The sequence below is a fragment of the Polyergus mexicanus genome, unplaced genomic scaffold (assembly GCF_030449975.1).
Source record: "Polyergus mexicanus isolate NDT 795.1 unplaced genomic scaffold, iyPolMexi1.0 SCAF_6, whole genome shotgun sequence".
NCBI lineage: Eukaryota > Metazoa > Arthropoda > Insecta > Hymenoptera > Formicidae > Polyergus > Polyergus mexicanus.
The window spans coordinates 11,113,111-11,132,600 of NW_027223326.1; the positions used below are offsets into that span (position 1 = coordinate 11,113,111).

General features: G+C 33.3%; 4 protein-coding genes across 8 annotated transcripts; 2 read left to right on the forward strand and 2 right to left on the reverse strand.

Annotated features, from left to right (window-relative positions):
- Positions 1-216: 216 nt before the first annotated feature.
- LOC138933913 (zinc finger protein 107) lies at positions 217-4,116 on the reverse strand. 3 transcript variants are annotated; one of them, XM_070297126.1, is made up of 6 exons: positions 4,032-4,116; positions 3,499-3,783; positions 3,177-3,346; positions 2,671-2,859; positions 777-2,543; positions 217-680 (listed from the first exon to the last, which is right to left on the reverse strand). In XM_070297126.1, the coding sequence occupies exons 2-6, from the start codon at positions 3,752-3,754 to the stop codon at positions 339-341; spliced, it is 2,724 nt and encodes a 907-aa protein (XP_070153227.1). In that variant the 5' UTR covers positions 3,755-3,783; positions 4,032-4,116; the 3' UTR covers positions 217-338. The 3 variants fall into 3 exon arrangements, with proteins under 3 accessions (XP_070153227.1, XP_070153228.1, XP_070153226.1); XM_070297127.1 differs by lacking the exon at positions 4,032-4,116 and having other exon boundaries at positions 217-425; positions 488-680; positions 3,499-4,024; XM_070297125.1 differs by lacking the exon at positions 4,032-4,116 and having other exon boundaries at positions 3,499-4,024.
- A 267-nt stretch (positions 4,117-4,383) lies between these two features.
- LOC138934168 (uncharacterized) lies at positions 4,384-8,115 on the forward strand. 2 transcript variants are annotated; one of them, XM_070297622.1, is made up of 6 exons: positions 4,384-4,498; positions 4,873-5,062; positions 5,156-5,260; positions 5,366-5,533; positions 5,729-6,607; positions 6,698-8,111. In XM_070297622.1, exons 2-6 carry the CDS (start codon positions 4,880-4,882, stop codon positions 6,878-6,880), a joined length of 1,518 nt encoding a protein of 505 aa, XP_070153723.1. In that variant the 5' UTR covers positions 4,384-4,498; positions 4,873-4,879; the 3' UTR covers positions 6,881-8,111. The 2 variants fall into 2 exon arrangements, with proteins under 2 accessions (XP_070153723.1, XP_070153724.1); XM_070297623.1 differs by lacking the exon at positions 5,156-5,260 and having other exon boundaries at positions 6,698-8,115.
- LOC138934170 (uncharacterized) lies at positions 6,740-9,886 on the reverse strand. The gene is made up of 6 exons (XM_070297624.1): positions 9,495-9,886; positions 9,210-9,381; positions 8,392-8,582; positions 8,104-8,286; positions 7,430-7,924; positions 6,740-7,216 (listed from the first exon to the last, which is right to left on the reverse strand). The coding sequence occupies exons 2-6, from the start codon at positions 9,321-9,323 to the stop codon at positions 7,120-7,122; spliced, it is 1,080 nt and encodes a 359-aa protein (XP_070153725.1). The 5' UTR covers positions 9,324-9,381; positions 9,495-9,886; the 3' UTR covers positions 6,740-7,119.
- A 243-nt stretch (positions 9,887-10,129) lies between these two features.
- Wdr33 (WD repeat domain 33) lies at positions 10,130-18,776 on the forward strand. Of its 2 annotated transcripts, none has more exons than XM_070297468.1 (9): positions 10,130-10,542; positions 11,092-11,553; positions 11,637-11,906; positions 12,299-12,450; positions 15,065-15,162; positions 15,513-15,873; positions 15,959-16,170; positions 16,277-16,612; positions 16,728-18,776. In XM_070297468.1, exons 2-9 carry the CDS (start codon positions 11,230-11,232, stop codon positions 18,128-18,130), a joined length of 3,156 nt encoding a protein of 1,051 aa, XP_070153569.1. In that variant the 5' UTR covers positions 10,130-10,542; positions 11,092-11,229; the 3' UTR covers positions 18,131-18,776. The 2 variants fall into 2 exon arrangements, with proteins under 2 accessions (XP_070153569.1, XP_070153570.1); XM_070297469.1 differs by lacking the exon at positions 10,130-10,542 and having other exon boundaries at positions 11,465-11,553; positions 11,637-11,687; positions 11,821-11,906.
- Positions 18,777-19,490: the final 714 nt, after the last annotated feature.

Genomic DNA, 19,490 nt, shown 5'->3' on the forward strand with positions numbered 1-19,490 from the left:
ATTTAATTTTTCATATCTATTTTTTTTTTTTCACAAAATTATGCCGTTTTAAATTATTTTATCCATTCGTGAAACCAAGAATCCTTAATTTCGCGACTTGATTCTAAAATAATTCAATATATAAAAGAATGTATATATATATATATAATGTATCTCTATATTATAAATTCACTCGATGTAAATAAATAAATATAGATATTTTTTCACATGGTTTTAATTAAAAAAATATCAACATGAGATTATAACAATGGTAAAATAGAAATTGTAATACATACTGTGTTATTGCTAATATTACAGCTAAACGAGACATTTATCTCTCATAATCACTTGCCTTTATCTCATAATGTCACCAGTGTAATAGGATCATCCTCATCGATCTGATAATCCGTGAAATCCATACAGACCTCATGCTTCTGTTGGTGCATCTTCAACGAACTCATTTGTGTGAATCTCTTTGGACAATATACACAACCGTATGGTTTAATACCTGTATGTATGCGCTTGTGACGAATAAAATGGCTCTGATGATGAAAGCTCTTGCTGCAGATATTACACACGTACGGACGTTCGTTCGTATGTGTTCTACTGTGAATTTTCAGGTCAAATCTCTTGAAAAAAGTCTTGCCACAGATCAGGCAAACATGATCGCGTTGCTTTAAATGATCTCTCTTTACATGCTCCTATGTAAAACAAATTGTTAATTATCTTTATGATATAGGATAAAAAGGATAATGAATTATATAAATATATATATCTATATATCTTGAATGACTTACATTTACTTGTGACAAAGTGCTGTAGACTTTTGGGCAAATCTCGCAAACGAACTTTTGCGGTCCATCCAAGCTATGATTGTTTACAATATGCTTGTTCAGAGTAGATTTCCATGCAAACGACATTCCACAGTCCTTACAATGAAATTTTTGTTGATCTGTAAAGTGTATGCCGATATGCTGCTTGTAATTGTAGGCCGTCGAGAATGTTTTATTGCATACAGAGCAATGAAATCTTTTCAAAGTGATTTTCAGCTTTTTTGGTTCTTCTGATATCCCACTACAATTCTCATTACTTATACTTTCATTGGTAATTATGTCTCTATATAAATGCTCTATACCACTGTCCACATATTTGTCAATATTCTCCATGGCTTGATTGCTATTAATATTTTTTTCTAATGGCATATTATTTTCGACATATGTAAAAAAGTCTGATTTATTTTTGGGACAATCAATTATTTTATTACTATCCTGCAAAACGTTTGAACAGTCTTTATTGAGATTATTAGTTTGTATGGAATTTTGATTTTCTTGTTCGATAATTTGAGAATCCTGCAATAGTTCCAATAGCTGTTCACCATCATTTTGGATTAAGCGTATCATCGAAGGTTCTTTGTACGTTGAAAATTCTACACCGATATCAGCAACTTCCAATTCTAAAAATCTCTCAAATTTTTCGTAATTTAGTCTTTCAAACGCTTCGAAGCCCGTTTCGACATATCTGTCAAAATCCGTATGCGACTCCAATAATTCCAAATTCTCGAAATTGTAGGCCTGTTGTGAATTTTGTTGGAAATGTTCGCCATGACATAGCACAGAGAAATTTTTTTCCCCCCCATGAGATTCAAGCTGTGCGTAATTAAATTCATTATTTATAGTAAGAGCTTCCAAACTTTGTTGATATTCTATGTGATTATTCTTTTTATTACTTTCTCTCAAATTTGAATTTATTTTTTCACAATCTTCGAAAGCATTCGCAGTTCCCTCTGTTGTATTCTCAAAGTTTTTTCCGCATGAAACGTTTTGCATTTTTTCCACTAAATTATTTATTACGTATTCATAAAATTGCTCACCAGTCTCTGTCTGTACTAAACGCAATGTTGGTTCTTCATTATTGAACGCTGCATTATTCAAGTTATTGAGAATCTCCTCATTGCACTGCAATAAATTGTTTTGATCATTTTTAGCAACAGAAGTGTATAATGCGTCATTAGCAGCAATACTTTCAGAATTTTGGGATTTCTCTGTATGATTAACATTTACGTTGACAAAATCTGTGTTAGAACAACATCGCGATTCATTTAATTTCAACATTCCCGAATCAGAAAATTCCAAGTACAATTGATTATCATCATTTAATAATTTATTGCTTTTTCTATTTTCATTGATAATTTCTTTGCATATATGTTTGGGCAGAAATTTTTTGTTTGTTAAAACTTCACTGAAATTACAGATTTGCAGATTTGTTTCTACATTTGATGAATTCTTTACATGATTTGTGAAAGTCTCTTTATAAGTTTCTTGGATTGTATATGTGTCTGAGCCATTTAATCTCAAAATATTTTCATCATTATGAATGTCCGATTCAGCATTTGGTTCTCTATCTTGGGATAGAAAGATACAATTGTTTTTAGAAAATTGATAAGCTATGTCTTTGGATTGTATTTGTTCATTGTATGCTCTATCTCGAGGAGAATTTGAAACAACATTATTATTCATGGGTAAATTAATGGATTTAAGTCTTTCTTCAATCTCAGCACAATGGTCCTGCAATAATTATAATTTGTACTCTCATTTTCTGTTAAATTACTTTCTTCAAACTTTTCATACATTTTATATCAGATGTATTTATTCATATTTTATAATAATTAAATCTAAAATATCAAGTACTTACCTGCTTAGATGCAACATGAACAACAGTTCCCAAGGATAAACATGCTTTATTTCCAATATCAGTATTGTGTTTCTCGAAAATTATCTCATTTTGTTGTATATCTGAAACTCTAGCAGTATTCTGGTTGACACATTTTTGTTCTATACAAAATGTCATATGATTTTTATTTTGTATGTCATCATTTATTGTCTGAAAAATTCAAAATAAGAAAATATATAAACCTCAAACGTATCTAAGTGTTATATATTTAATTAGCATTAAAAAGTTATAAATTTAATCATAGTTTTCTTACAACTATAACATTTTGATAATATAATATTTTTGGAATAATTTTTTTATTTTGAAACTTTTTAACAGAGAATATAATCGAAACTTCTTTGGCAAGATTTTGCAACAGCATTGATGTTTAACAATCAATTACTGCTTTGTAGCAATACTTAAAACTTTCTATTGTAATACTGATAATATAAATATAAATAAAATCAATAAAAATAATGAATTGTTACCTTGTTCTTATTCAATGCACAATTCTTGGCTTTTGATTTATTGTTAATAAGACTAGGATTACAATACTGCTGTATAAAGTCCTTTGGTGTATGTATTTGTTTGTGTTTTGCTAATGAAGAAATTTGCGTGAAACGCTTATCACAAATTGGACATACATATGGCTTAATTCCTGTAACATAAATGAAAATATTAAGCTCTTAGAGTTATCATATTTTCATACTTGTACATCTTGAGCAAATTAATTTTATTTTTTACTTTATATATATTCCAATGTAAGAAATATCTATATTTTTATTATACATTAGACATTCGATACTTTACCTGTATGTATTCTACAGTGCCTTATAAGATTTGATATATGATTGAACTTTCTTCCACAGACCTCGCAAATATAAAAATTCGTACCAAGATGAATGTTCAAGTGCATACGCAAATCTGCCTTACGAAAGAAACCTTTTTCACATATTTGGCATATGTGAGATCTTTCTCCCAGATGTTTACTCCGATAATGATAATCCAGTTGGGAAGGACGATCAAAGCTCGAATCACATTTAAAACACTTGAAAATTTTCAGCATGTTGTGACGGCTGCTCTTTTACAGTTTTACTGTCAATTGTGGATAAAATTCCACGTTAGTTTCTTGTGACAAATTGTTTAGTATAATATAAATGTATATATTGTGATGAGGCGACTTAAAAATGACAAAGTAATTGGCTCGGTTTCGATCCCGATCCTCGCTTTATGCGCCTCTATATGTATATACAAAGGTTGAAAATGAAAATTATTTCGACCCTTCAATAGGATCAAAGAACGTAAATAGATTAAAGAAGGAAGCAGGCGGCTCTACGCTCTACCTTCTAAAATCCTTCATTCACAAATGCTTATATTCTTAACCTCCAAAAAATGGGAGATCCGAAATCCAAAATCGCATGTCGAAAATATTCATTGTTTATCTCGTGGTCTAGAAAACAACGCCTCTCAATGGTGTTGTAAGCAAACTCGAAAATTGTGTTCCGAAATCTTATGTAGCATTGAATTGACCAATCAAATAAAAGGAATCTTTGCTCCTTTTGTCCTGATTGGTCAATTAAACGCTATTTTACGGGTACTTTAGGTATGATTTTTTACTAGACGCGTGATCGGTTCATTTCATTATGCGTTACGTTGGCAGCGTTTGATTTTTGCATCTCCAATCTCCATCGCGGTTGACATCATTCAAACGTTTATCATCATTTTAATTTTGAAATCCGTTGGTTACAAATTTGTACACATCCGATTTTGTCTTACTCCCTGTGACCTGTGAGTTGTGCAATTTATATAAGTACGTATCGCTATATGGCTTATTTTAATAGAGTAATAAAATAACATTAGATGAAAGTAATTATTAAGAACACAAAATCAAAGTTTAAAATAAGTTTAATCATCAAAAACCAGGATATTCGAATTCGATTTCTCTATCATTCTACTCACGTGTCTATTGCGTCTTTGTATAATTTAGACATAAATATTTATTTGAAACTATATTTTGTTTATAATTCTATATATTTATAATTTTTTTTGTGGATCAATTTTATTATTGTACACGATTTCTGTTTATTATATTATAAAACGGATCTTTGTTCTTGTTTACTTGATTTTTTTTTTCTTGCAAGAGAGAAGTAGAACTTTCTCATAACATATTGGTTATCTATTTAGATATATAATGGGTAATTACATGACCAAGTTGTTTCACACTAATGAAAGCCACAAAGAAAACAATGAGATACAAGGTGTTAAGCAACAAGTGGCTACAGATAGCAGTATGTGTACACCAACGTTATCTCAAAAAAAGATGCTGTATGATCCACGTTCAGTTTCAGCAGGAATCTTAAGAACTCCTATTGAGGTATTATATATTTAATTTTATATTCTAAAAACATATATATATATATATATATATATATATATATATATATATATATATATATTTATGCAACAGGCAATTATGCAAGATAACAATATGTGCACACCAACATTACCTAATAAAAAGGTGCTGTGTGATCCACGTTCAATTTCAGTGGAAATCTCAAGAACTCCAATTGAGGTAAATTTCTAGCGATGGTAGAATAAGGAAAAATTTTTTATGTTATATAGTATATTTAGTTTTAATGTTAAAAAAGAAGTTTAATATATATCATTACTTAAATAGGTGAGATGCACCCCAGTTACAGCAACCAAAAGAGCACTTAATGCAATTCCAGAATATTTACAGAAAAAAAAATATCTTGAAACTGATATGGATGTAGTGATGCTACCTTTAACACCAAAAAAAAGTGCTATTCCAAAATTAATAGATAGTGATCAAGGATCAGAATCAGTATGTGTTATTTAATATTTACATAATACATTATATTTGTGTATCTAATAATATTATTAATTTGCAACTTAATTTTTTAATATGCAAAGCAAATATTTTCATGCCTATTGTGTGTATAAATTGTTAATGTTATAAGCAAATTCAATTATTTTTCAGGGTAAAAAACTTTTTATCCTTAATGTATATCTGTTACAGGATGGAACACAAGATTATTTAACGCCAAATATTAATATCGTGGAAGGTCTAAAATCTATTACACCGATTGATAAGGAACGTTACACAATTTTAGGATTAGATCCTAGATCTCCAGCTGCAGACTTCGATAGAACGCCTATTTTAATGCCGAAATCTCTTTTGTTAATAAAGGCGCGATCGAAAGAAACTTTGAGTCGCAAAGGCAGTTATGAATCGGATATTTACGATCCGACAAACTCACATCGAGAAATCAGTACATCACTTAGTATTCCAAAAATACAATTGTTATCTGATACAGCTTCGGAAACCTCGGAAACGTTAGATATGGAGACACAGAATGAATCATATATACTCTGCACATCCCAAAAATCTGATTCTGATTCAAGTGTTATTGAAAGCGAGAAGGAAGTTACAGTTATTAAGAACCCGAAATATAAAAATGAGAAGGAAAAATCATTGATATCAGGCGAACAAATAGTTGCAACTGAAAAGGAAAAAAACGAAGATGATACAGATAAAGAAGATAATTGCAAAGATATTAAACATGATATGAAAACAATGCATATAAAGGATGACAATAAAATTGTATGGCATGATTCAGTATCATCAGAGGAAAATATTACAGGTAAGAAGGAGAAGAAAAACATCATAGAAAAGTTATTGCAAAAAAAAGCTCCTAGAGAAGATATAATTATAATGTTTGATGAATGTGCCATGATTAGTGCTTTACCAAAACCAATAAAGACAGAAGAGGATTGTCAGATAAAGGGAAATTTTGCAGAAAGAAAAAAGAGCACGAAAATAGATGCTATAGTTCCATTAAATGAAAAAAAAATTTTCAATCCTGAGAACAAAATGCCTGTAACTGAAATGCTTAAGGTAATTTATGATATCATGAAATTATATAGATGCATATGCATAAAGTTATGTTATGTTTATAGATATTAGTAAATAGTTTTCTTTCTCTAGAATCGGACACCCTTTGGCAATCGATCTAATAATGATCAAGTACAAAGAATAAGCTCGCCACAACACTTATCAAGAAATAAGACTGTATCTACACAGCAAGAGAATACACCACCATATAAGATTTATAATGTAAAGAGTAAAAATGGACATCATTGGGATCCAAATGCTACAGTTCTTATTTAAGTGAAAGAGAGAGATAAAATGACATTTAAATCGGTTCTAATTTATTTTAAAATAAAAAATAGAATAGGAAGAAAACAGTAAAATTAAACTTATTTTAAACGTTATCACAATTGCCAATAATGGATTTATGTCATATATATTCATTTTGAAATAAATAAATAATTATAAAATATAAAAATCTATATTCCAAATTTATATTTATAAATAATTCAGTTTGTAAAAGATATTTAAGTGTTTATTTAAATGTCATGTTTCTGCATCACTGCACGAATTTGAGATTTCGCCGCTTGAATCGAATATTGAAGATCTTTGCTGGATTGTATTAAATGCGTTACACTGAAAATACATTTGAAGACCAGATTAAAATAATATAAGATTTAAAATGATATACAGAACAAGAAACTTATAATGTACAAGATATATAGAATATCTCAAGAGAATACTGTCACATTATGTTATAGTATGAAAATGTTGAAGCCAATCTGTATTTTTATATTTTAAAATTAAAGTTTGAGATATCCTATATGCAAATATATTGGGAATATATACTTTGGATCTTTTATAACAATCTTCTTCTTTGCAGTATCAGACTTTTCCAATAACTTCACAGTAATTCCACTCTCTACTTTCTTTACGTTACAAAACACATTTGTTTTCTCAATGGAACTTGATTTCGCGATATTTCTGGTATCTATCAATCGCGGACGAAAAATTTTAACTTTCGCATTATCATCGACATATTGGCCTTTATAATTTTTCCTCTTTTGCACGTTTAATTTTGGATTTCTGTTTGGCCTCTGAATCCCTGTCTGCATCACTGCTTCAGTCGGTTGATATGGTGCTGATAATGATTTTGATCCAGATGCAATGCTGCTATTATAATTCCAGTTTATCGGTAAACGAGGTTCAAGTACAGGTCGTGGATCTATGTTCTGAGGTATTCCATTACAAATAGATGACAATGTTTCTCCAGGATAGCAATGTTTGAGTCGTTCTTTAGTGAGGGGTAAAGCAGGATTTTTCTTTTTTCTATGATATTGTTCTCTACAATTACATATTTAATATTAATTTGAGACTATGCATGCTCTGTAATATATTCACATATATCTGAAATAATGTACTTATTTACCAGATTAAAAAATTTACACAATATTTACTGTGTACATATATTATTACATATTATTTTTACTGTATGCATATGTAATATTATTGATAAAACATACTTTGGAATAAATTTTGCTGGGTTTGTTAAGTCTTGCTGATTTTTTTTTATCTGTATCGCTACATCTTTACGGCGTTGTATAAGTTTTGCTTTTGTTTCTGCCAGAGTTTCTAACTCAGGAACATAACAAACATGCAAAATCCCTCCAAAAAAATTTTTATTATCAATCAGTCGTTTTGCTACCCTATACAGAGAATAATTCACAAATATATTAAATGTAATATATAGAAATATATCAAAAATATTAGTGGTTTGCTAAACATTGTTTCCTTGACAGAGAAATATATACCTTGCGCTCTGAATACGTGCGTAATGCACATGATATGTTTCTGTAAATTCCTCTGATGGATATTCAGTCACCAACTGGATTGCTTTCACATTTCCATAAGAATAAACAAGCTTTCCCACTTCTTCACTTAACTGCACTTTTGGCACACCACATATTAGCAAATGCTGCGATTCATCGTTAATTGTGTAAACCTGTTACACAGAGCTACTACGTCAAGGAAATATTGCGGACGATACATATAATCATTTATTAATGTAATATTCTTGAAATTTTCATTCACAATTTAAAGTTTAAAGTATTAAAAATTATCATAATATATTCATAAATCAATATTCAACAACCTAACATGTTTGAAGTTAATATATAAATTGCTGAAAAAATATAATTATTGTACGTTTCCTACCAATTTATAATAATAACAGTAAAATATGTTTTTTATATATATATATATATATATATATAAACATATTTTACTGTTATTTACTGTTATTATTTTTATATTATATATATATATATATATATATATATATATATATATATATATATGTATGTATGTATATATCTATAAAATATATGTATATGTATATATGTTGCATTAATAACAAATCTTAATGTGTTTCCATAAAAGTAAAGCTGAAAAATTTGTTCTCTTAAAACCAAAATAATTATTATTGCAATTATACACATATACACATATAATTAATAATAGGTAAATCAAATACTTTCTTAATCTAATATAATACAAGGGAGATTAATTCTAATGAGGCAAATAGAATAAAAATTTGATTTTAGAGTAGGATACAAGCCCCCAATGCTACCTTGACTGCAGTCAATCTTTTTCCTTGTCTGTAAGGCGGTCGGGTTTGACACAATCTTCGCTGCACATGATGTGGCATGTGCGTTACCTTAGTTCCTTTTCCTTCCTCTGTCATAACGTGAAGCAATATGTCTCCTTCAAACACTTTTCTTTCTCGATTAATAATAATGAGTCTAAAAAGAAAAGGAAGATTATATATTAGGAAGGAACATTTAATATTAAGACATTAAATTAGCGAATATAACAATACAATCGACAAGAATTTTATTTTTGTAAAACTTTATACCTTTGAGGTTAGAAATTTACACTTGTCGACAAAATATATATATATATATATATTCAAAGAGAGAACTCAAGTCACGTAAACTTTTGTCACTCGGAAAACGCAAAAATTTTTTAAAGCGCGGTGTTATTTTGTTCTTCAAAGCGAAAATACGATTGTGTGAATTGCAAAAACGTCGCGTTGAATTATAACTGTCACGGATTTGATAAAGCCGACCGTGGACACCCCGGCTATGATTGATTCAGGTTAGGTTATAGTCTCATTTCTCCACATCAACGCGACACGATACTAATTATACGATTTTAATATATAAATAATCGAAATCGCAGCTGAGCGTCAACGAGAAAAGATCATGGTTGATGTCACGCGCGCTCTAGTGACCATGTAGTACATTAAATTTACAACATCCAAACAAGCGCATCCAACAGAAAAATTTTGTAGGAGTTTTCGGTTCAAACCGGAAGTGAAGATATTCCTGACATGCGCGATACAATGACTCGGTGAGCGAGCGTCATCGAACTTTTTCGCGTGGCAAGTTTCCCATCTTGGTCACGCCGGCGGAAGTGGCGGCCGAAGTGACGGATGTCGTCGCCCAAGAGAGAGAGGAAGAGAAAGAGAGAGAGAGAGAGAGAGTAATGGCGTTCGCGGCGGGCGCACATTCTCGCAGTTCGTCTGTTACACGCTATTAACTGGAGAAGAAGTAGCTTGATTTCGGCTCTTGGCTCCGCTGACTCGTCTCGCCTTACCGTAAGCTCTTCCTCTCTCTCCGGATCGGAATCGAACACGCTGAACGGTTCGCGAGTGACGCCCGAGAAACCGTCTCGGAAAGTTTCGAGGAAGCGTGGCGGCCGAACTGGTGGTTGTGTACGTTCTCATTTCGCGTGAACAGAAGAAACTTCTGAGATCTACTCGTCTCGGCGATTTTGATTATATTGAGTCCCGATGAGATCGATAAGGAACTGAGAATCTCCGAAATCTCATGCGGGCGTCTTCACCGTACAAATTGTGTACTCTTCATCAGTTCAACGTGTTTTGTGGTGCATCGTGACGTGTATGTATATGCTTTCCTCGACTACTGGTTAACTATACGATATGTCAATTGATTATTCGATTAATAATTTTTTAATTAGAAGAAATATATCGAGTTAGAGAGATTTCGTTAAAGAATATATATATATATTTTTTTCTTTTCATAATCGAGTCATGGTGACTCGTTCGCGAAGAATGATACAAAATTGATGTAGGTTTCTCTTCTTTCTCTTTATAAATTATATGCTACAAATAATAATTGACAATTAAATCGGATTGGAGCAACTTTAAATAATTGGAAGTGATCATAAATTATAAATAATATATAGTGTACGATTATATCAATTTTAATTAATGTTGCTTTATTGATTAATTTGATTGTTATATGCAAATTTTTAAATAGTACAATAATTGAATATATAATTAATAAAAGATAAGCAATTTATTGTGCCCCTCATATGGCTATGAAATACATTTTATTGCTATAGAATCTTTATTACAATAATAATAGAAGATTGATGGTATATTTTATATTTAGAATAATAAAAAAAATATTTCTTGTCTTTTACAGGTTTCATTGAAAGAATGGATTTGTCACTTTAATGCCATAATGTCATTACAGGCATAAAACATGCCTGATTCTTATTGTCTGTACAAGTTGGACAAAAAGTTTAATTGAAATTATTCTGCACATATACATCCTCTCATCATGTCTGCAACTACTCAGTTTGCGAATCCGCCACCGGCTGTAAGCTTACCCAATATGTCTGTGCCACCGCCAACAGCTCCAAATTTATCAGCGCCACCACCAAACTTAACTACAATTAACACATCGGGTAGCTATCAGCATCGTTATCCGAACCATAGAGAGGGCAGTCGCGGTTTCTTCAAGCCGTTCAGACCTTATCATGCTCCAAAAGTCGTCGCTGGAGGACAAGATACTCTGCAGGATGAGTTTGATGGAAAAAGGCTTAGGAAATCCGTTATGCGAAAGACTGTCGATTACAATTCGGCCATCATCAAAAGTTTAGAAGTAAATATTCTTCATATACTTTATTGCGTAAATTTGTCAAAATGATTTACTTGAACTGAAGATAAACTTTTGAATTTCTGCAGAATCGCGTATGGCAGCGGGACTACAGGGATCGTCGCGCACTTCAGCCAGACGTAATATACTATCCCGATTTACTCCCTCCGCCAAGTTATATTGACAATCCAATAAATGCAGTTACCACGAGGTTCGTAAAAACGGCTACCAATAAAATGCGTTGTCCGATTTTTTGTATGGCCTGGACACCAGAGGGTAGACGTCTTGTCACTGGTGCTTCGAGTGGAGAATTCACACTGTGGAATGGCCTTACTTTCAATTTTGAAACTATTCTGCAGGTATATTATATGTATATATACATATTAGATATAATTAGATTTTAAACTGGAGTTACATGATAAAAATTAAATATATTTCAAATGTAAATTATTTATATATATTTTATATCAAAATATTTCGCGAGGAATAAAATACTTTTCAATTTTGGTTCTATACTTCTGAGAATATTTCGCAGAATATAGAAAATCTTAATTTTATTGTAGAGATAAATTGAATATAATGGTGAAACTATCTTTCTGTATATATGTGAGATAACTTGAATATAATTTTTTATTTAATGTTGCTAAATAATCATATATTTGAATTTATATTTATATGACTTTTAGAAAAAAGTTTTTAATGAGATATCATCATTTACGCTTTGACAGGAAAAATTAATTCCTCTGTTTAGGCACACGACAGCCCAGTAAGGACAATGGTATGGTCGCACAATGAGAGCTGGATGGTAACAGGGGACCATGCAGGCTATGTAAAATATTGGCAGAGCAATATGAACAACGTCAAGATGTTTCAAGCGCACAAAGAAGCGATTAGAGGTCTCAGGTATACCATCCACCACACTAGTCCTTACGTCTCTCGCGCCACTGTTGCCGATGATCCGTCCATCCTTGCTGTAGTTAAGATATTGGACGTGATTCTTATTCTCTTATTCCTTTTCTGGTTTTGTGCCGTTTCTGGCAGAGTAATAGAGATTCTTGTATGGGTACACAGGTGATTTTTAACAAGTCTTTAGCATTGGATAAATATATGAAATACATTTGCGCGTTATGAACCATGTGGAATGAACCATATTCGTGAAAAATGCTGATGTTGAACATTTTGATCAGATTCTACGTAAAAGAAGTTTCGATATCTTTTGCCGAATTAAGAGAAGATTTTCAAATTAGAAAAATAAAAGTTTGAAGAGTCAAATTCCAATCTTCTTTTTTTTTAAATTATTTTCAATCATAATAGAAAATATTTCCATTATGCTGTAGCAATCATATCTTTTAAGCGCAACGGTTTAAGAATAAATTTTCAATAGATTTTGCAGAACTTAATAAGTAATTATTTTTATCGCGATGTAAAAATTGATAATATAAGAGGACAGTGTAAATTTTTTTGCGTACATTATATTACGCGTATCGATATATTATTTATGATTTGTATCTATATAGTCTTAGGGACCTAACTTTCGATTTACTATTCTGTCCATATACAATAGTATCGATAATGCGCTTATCGCATATTGAGAAGTGGCACGCAAATTTTAATTAAGTTATCATATAGTGCTATTAGGTCCTTACGGCTCTCGTTTTAAGGAGTTTATGTGGCTAGATTATTTATTCGGCAAAGATGTATGCTTTAGAATAACAAATAAAAGAGAAATATACACATATATATATATATATATATATATACATATATATATATATGGTAATACCTAGTCGAGATTCCTATATAATGATAAATAAAAGATGAAATATCCTGTGTCTCCTTCTTTATATCGTTTAAGTTTCAATAAAATTAAATAAAGACGTCACATTATTATTGCATGGCTATGAAAATAAAATATTTTATCTTTCGTTTTGTGTCACTTGTGCTCTTTCGCAGACGAAAGAGAGAGAGAGAGAGAGGCAGAGAGAGAGAGAGAGAGTGTAACAGAGACAAATGATAAGATGACATGATTCATGTACACTTCGGACATTTTTTTTGTGCAATAAACGTTAAATTTTGAAAAAAATATTGCTCTTAATACATCACTCGGTGGTCATGTGGCATCAAAGGATAATATTCAGTTTCACCAAGATGAAACTGTGTTCGCACGCATTACCCAACACATAAAATGGGATCTTATTTGAGTGCCAGATATGACTGTCGCGGATGGTTTTTTGTTTATTTAAAAAAATATATATATTTATACATGTAAAAAAACATTCCTTTTATTATACTGATCTCTGTCTATTCCTCGATGGCGCATTCGTAAGAAATTTGTCGGCTATATGTTCTCTATTTACATACGTTCAAAGTTATTTCAGGCCAATATACAGTTTACTTATATATGTGTACTGCTCTTGTGTATACACACTTGCTCGCATTTCTTTTTTCTGCTTCTTCACGCGTACAATGCTTTCGATATCAGCAAACAACAAACAAGGAGAATCATCAAACGGCAACTATGACCCATTACGAAAAATAACAGCTTGATATGTATTTAATATTATCTAATAGATAATATTATCTATATAGATAAATTTTTGCCTCTCAAAATTTCATATTAAAATACATATAATTTATATCACGCGATGCATTAATTTGCATTTATATAAGGTCATTAATTTCTCGCTAATTATCCATATCACATAATATATATTCAAGATATATATTAGTTATATAAATCGGTGCAATACTAGAATACATTTCTCTACACAGATATTTCTAAGAAAAAAAAATTAATTTAAATAACTTTTCACGAAAAAAAGTTCCCGAGGACACACAGTATTGATAATTTTCTATTTTGCTTCTTCCATGTACATATATATATATAAATAATTTACACACACACACACACATATATATGTATACATATATCGACGTGCGTGCGGTAATAATTATAATATATATATTAACGAATTGGTAATAAATATACAGTATGTTTGATTTTTTAGCAATCAATTTATTAGAATCACTTTAATAAGTTATATTGTAACAGTGTCCGTAAGATGTTCATGTGTGTGTGCGTGTGTGTTCGTGTGTATGTGTGTTTTCTTACTATATAATTTTTTCACTCTACCCGATAATCGCTTTATCTTTCTTATTTTTTTTTTTTTTTTTTTTTTACTTTGTCATACAGAACTATTTCTGATTCTGTAAAATAAGAGTTTCAATAAAAATTCGTAAAATCAACAACTATATTCTATTATCTTAGCCATTTCAGAATATTAAATTACTATTTTATTCTCTCGAATTGATTGCGAGTTTTTCGGTATGTAAGATAAAATTGATAATACCTTTTTCCAATGTTCCTTGTAATCAATCATTTGAGTTTATTCATAACTCTTCACGTCGTGGATATATCGGCAAATATAAAAGATTTACATAATTAATTTTTTTTTTATATTATATATGATAGTGCATTGTTCAAATGTAACTTGTTTCTTTTTTTTGGGGCGGGTAGTTTCAGTCCAACGGATCACAAATTGGCGACTTGCAGCGATGACGGAACTGTCAGAATTTGGGATTTTCTTCGCTGTCACGAGGAACGAATTCTCAGAGGTACAAAAAAAAATCTTTCTTGTAATTTATCTATGAATTTATCATATTTTTTTCATTTACTCAATTGCTTAAATGTTTTTGTTTCAACGTACACTTATTATTTTACATATTTTAGTTTATTATATATTAGTATTTTTAATGTATCTCTCTCTTATATTATAAAAATATTTTATATATTTTATATATTTTCTACCTTTTAAAAAATTTTTATATATAAGAAAAATGATAAAAAATAGATTTAAAGATAGATTTAAAATTATAATATCTTTATTCTTCTTTTTTTATGTCGATCTATTCTTAGCAAATAAAAAGTTGATTCAGTATATTTCATATAATGTTTTTCGCCATAGGTCATGGTGCAGATGTCAAATGCGTTCATTGGCATCCGCAAAAGAGTCTAGTCATTTCCGGCAGCAAGGACAATCAGCAACCGGTGAAACTGTGGGATCCGAAGACCGGACAATCCCTGGCGACTTTGCATGCGCATAAGTCGACCGTGATGGATGTAAAGTGGAACGAGAACGGTAACTGGTTGGTGACCGCGTCGAGAGATCATCTGTTAAAACTGTTCGATCTGAGGAATCTTAGTCAAGAAGTTCAGACGTTCCGCGGTCATAAGAAGGAGGCGTCTAGCGTTGCTTGGCATCCGAGCCATGAAGGTCTCTTCTGTAGCGGTGGTAGCGATGGTGCCATACTCTTTTGGCATGTGGGGTATATATCATATGCCTTCGCTAGAGTAATCACTCGATTGCTCGAAGCTAAATTTGCGTATAATTTTTATCTTGAATTTTTTCAGAGCGGATAAAGAGGTAGGAGCGATAGAACAGGCGCATGATAGCATAGTATGGACGTTGGCTTGGCATCCGTTGGGACATATTTTGTGTTCCGGCAGCAACGATCACACATCCAAATTTTGGACGCGCAACAGACCGGGAGACCTGATGAGAGACAAATACAATCTCAATACGTTACCGGCTGGATCGGCTGGCATTGACGATCATGAAATCGGTATTAGAAATATTTTATTAAAAAGTATTTTAATATATTTCAAATATTATATATATATATGATATATAGTTTACGAAAATATTTTAATCCCTTTTACCTGCTTTAGCCGATGAAGCAGCGGTGATACCTGGTATGGGACCGGAGGACAGAATCAACGCCGACAGTGAATCCGAGGACAAGAGTAGCGGAATTCCGGGTCTAGACCTCGATCATGCTGTGGACGAGGGCAAAAAGTTTGCCAACAAGAAAGTTCCGTACAGCAAACCGATACCACGAAACTTCCAAGCTCAATGGAATGAAATGGAGGCTGAGGATATGGAGCAGGTCGAAGCACTTAACGCGTTCGTTAATCAATTAATAGAGACTACGCCAGGCGCTGTGCCATTGAACGAAGTTACGCCCAACGCCATTATACTATATGGGAAAATGATTCCTGTGGAAAGTGAGTATTATATAAAGTGTGTGTTTGAAAAATATGTGTAAAGAAGCATTTTATTGATGGTACAATGAAAAAATACACGTTTATTGAATTACTAATATACAATTCTGTTTTTTAGCGGATTCGAAATTGGCGGAGGCGATTAGTAAAGGAACCGAAGCCATAAACAAATTAGTATTCTCCGGTGAGATAGAGGAGTTACGAGACGTGGTGGGTCCACCGGATAACGTGGACGAGGCCGAAGAATATCTGCAAGATGACGGCGAGATCGACTATTCCAAAGTACCAGATATAGATCTGCCGCCACCCTTACCTAGCTCAAAGTTTGCACAGAATCCTGAGCTGTTGAAAACGCTGAATCGCGGCGGCAAGCGTAAGTTCGATCAGCTAATCGGTTGGAGTGATGGCGGAGCTAGCGATCGTACGTCCAAGATCCATCAGCCGGTTTTCGGCGGTATTCCGATTACGGAAGATTCGCAGTCCAGCGATACGGATTTAAGATTCGGCAAATCTAATGCCGCGGAGGCCAACTCCTTCCAGGACGAGGACCACAGAAGAGGCGGTTCGCACAGTGATTCCGCGAGGAGTGGCAGTCGCGGCGACGAGGATCTGAGGTTCGGTAGAACCGTTTCGTGTAACGAGTACGAGTTGTCGCGTGGCAACAATTTCGCGGACAAGGACTTCCGCAACATCGGTTTCCCGCCTAAAAAGCTGCTGGACATGGACGATATGTATGACGAGCGGGATCGCGACGGCGGTCGCTGGACCGATGATGAGAAGAGCATGGGCGACGGTCCGCGCAAATCGGATGGCACGTATGCCAGCTTCGGTGACAAACGCGATAACGGCATAGCTACGATGGGCCCGGGCGGCATGGGTAACAGCATACACGGCCACATGGCCGGCATGGCGCATTTGCAGGCGAATCATCATAACATGCAGAATATTAATCCTAACATGCCGCCACCGATACCGAGTTTGGTGCCACATCCTGGAATGACGCAACATCCCGGAATGCAGGGCAAACCACCGCATCCCGGTTTGGACGGCCCGATACCGCCACATATGATGCCGCATCATCCCAATATGCATCATCCAGGCTTCGGGCCCAACGGACCCCCGCCACCCGGTGGTTTCGGGCCCAGCTTCCGGCCACCGCCGAACGGTAATTTCGGGCCGAATCACTTCAGGCCGAGCCCGATGCCACCATTCGGACCGAATCATCAGGGTCCGCCGCCGCCGTTTGGCAACAATTTTCAGGGGCCGCCTAACGCCTTTCGTGGGCCCAACGCTGGTCCCATGAACTTCGATCGGCCGGGCTTCGGGCCCAATTTTCGCGGTCAGAATCCGCAAGCTCAGTTGAACAATTTCAACTCCAATTTTGGCAACTTTGGCAAAAACGGACCTAATCGCGGCATGAACCGCGGTGGTGACAACATGGGCAGGAGTGGCTACAGCAATCGCGGTAGAGGACGCGATAACGATCAGTCGAGAGGGGGAAGAGGAAGGGACAATTATTAAAAAGGCTTCATGGAACAATTATATTGGTGACATATAAAATGGTACGTTACGCCAACTGTGCATTCACCGTACTTAGACGTCAAGGGTGATTTATTGTCAGTGTATAAAATATATGTCATGTCGAACGCCGTCGTTCACGAATAATAATCGCGAATTCTTGTATTCGCGTGTGTGAAAAAAAACCACTATTCGTGTATATATATATAAATGGATTATATATACATGTATATTTTTACGATTCGCCCAGAAAAAACGTGATAACGATCACTACACTGGGCTGATTGCACTCAATACGATTTGTTGAAGTGAACCTTCTTTGCCCTTGGGAAAAAGGTAAATGAAACGCCAGTTTCCACTTTAATTATTCCGGATTCAATCGATCCGGATTGACTGTACGGTGCGAATGCCATGTATGAACAGCCTTCTTCGAAATAGGCGAAAAATTGTAATATAATATGCATTAGAGGGATCGAATGGAACACACCAATAGATTATTCCGATAGAAACTGTTCACAAGCTGCCTTGCGAGGGGAATTTTTGTTCCGCGTTTGTGGAGCTCGACAAATGCATGCTGATCGCGTGATCCCGGTAGAAGCACGAATGAGTACGATTGAGATTCCGCGTCCTTTTGTTTGTCCGAGGAATGTGTGTGTGTGTGTGTGTGTGTGTGTGTGTGTGTGTGAGAGAGAGAGAGAGAGAGAGAGAGAGAGAGAGAGAGAGAGAGAGAGAGAGAGAGAGAGAGAGAGAGAGAGAGAAAGAATGCCGGAACAGTCTATCTATTATTAATAAAAAGAAATAACATACAATATTCTTTGTTTTTTTTATAAATCTTTATTTCGCATATTATTTCGTACGGTATGTATCGATTTCTGTGATTCTTATAATGATATAAGATTTTAATAATCCAGCGAATATTGGAATCATGATGAATTTCAAAAAAAGAAAATGATTTATATGCGCTAGTATAATTGAAGCCGCGACGATAACCAGTTTTTATTACAGATGTAAACGTAAGAATCGTATTCGCGCATCATTAGCTTCTCGAGATCTGTGTTTTAAATCAGATTTAATTTACTCTGAATTACATTATTGAGTTAGACAAGTAGTGAATTGTATAATGTCATTGTTTCAAGGGATATACATATATACAAATATCTTGCTCTATTATTTATCAATCGTCAATAAATTGCTTTTTCATTTTTTTACTAATAACTCGTATTCGAAAGACGATATTAGATAAAGAGAGAAAGACATAGTTTTGATTTTTTTTCATGCTCTGCATCAACCAAAATTTCCTTTCTCTTTTCATTTGATGGCATTTGAAAGTTTATTTTTTATAGCTCATTTTTTCTCAAAAACT

What these genes read in the sequence shown, in the direction of transcription:
- LOC138934168 (XM_070297622.1), top strand. Translation starts at nt 4,880, where the DNA reads ATGGGTAATTACATGACCAAGTTGTTTCACACTAATGAAAGCCACAAA. An exon ending in TCTCAAGAACTCCAATTGAG is followed by an intron (nt 5,261 to 5,365) that starts GTAAATTTCTAG and finishes TTACTTAAATAG; the next exon opens with GTGAGATGCACCCCAGTTAC. An exon ending in GTGATCAAGGATCAGAATCA is followed by an intron (nt 5,534 to 5,728) that starts GTATGTGTTATT and finishes TATCTGTTACAG; the next exon opens with GATGGAACACAAGATTATTT.
- LOC138933913 (XM_070297126.1), bottom strand. Translation starts at nt 3,754, where the DNA reads ATGCTGAAAATTTTCAAGTGTTTTAAATGTGATTCGAGCTTTGATCGT. An exon ending in GTGCATTGAATAAGAACAAG is followed by an intron (nt 2,860 to 3,176) that starts GTAACAATTCAT and finishes TGAATTTTTCAG; the next exon opens with ACAATAAATGATGACATACA. An exon ending in TTCATGTTGCATCTAAGCAG is followed by an intron (nt 2,544 to 2,670) that starts GTAAGTACTTGA and finishes TAATTATTGCAG; the next exon opens with GACCATTGTGCTGAGATTGA.
- Wdr33 (XM_070297468.1), top strand. Translation starts at nt 11,230, where the DNA reads ATGTCTGCAACTACTCAGTTTGCGAATCCGCCACCGGCTGTAAGCTTA. An exon ending in CGAGGAACGAATTCTCAGAG is followed by an intron (nt 15,163 to 15,512) that starts GTACAAAAAAAA and finishes TTTTCGCCATAG; the next exon opens with GTCATGGTGCAGATGTCAAA. An exon ending in ATACTCTTTTGGCATGTGGG is followed by an intron (nt 15,874 to 15,958) that starts GTATATATCATA and finishes GAATTTTTTCAG; the next exon opens with AGCGGATAAAGAGGTAGGAG.
- LOC138934170 (XM_070297624.1), bottom strand. Translation starts at nt 9,323, where the DNA reads ATGACAGAGGAAGGAAAAGGAACTAAGGTAACGCACATGCCACATCAT. An exon ending in CCAGCAAAATTTATTCCAAA is followed by an intron (nt 7,925 to 8,103) that starts GTATGTTTTATC and finishes ATGTAATTGTAG; the next exon opens with AGAACAATATCATAGAAAAA. An exon ending in ATTGTTATAAAAGATCCAAA is followed by an intron (nt 7,217 to 7,429) that starts GTATATATTCCC and finishes ATGTATTTTCAG; the next exon opens with TGTAACGCATTTAATACAAT.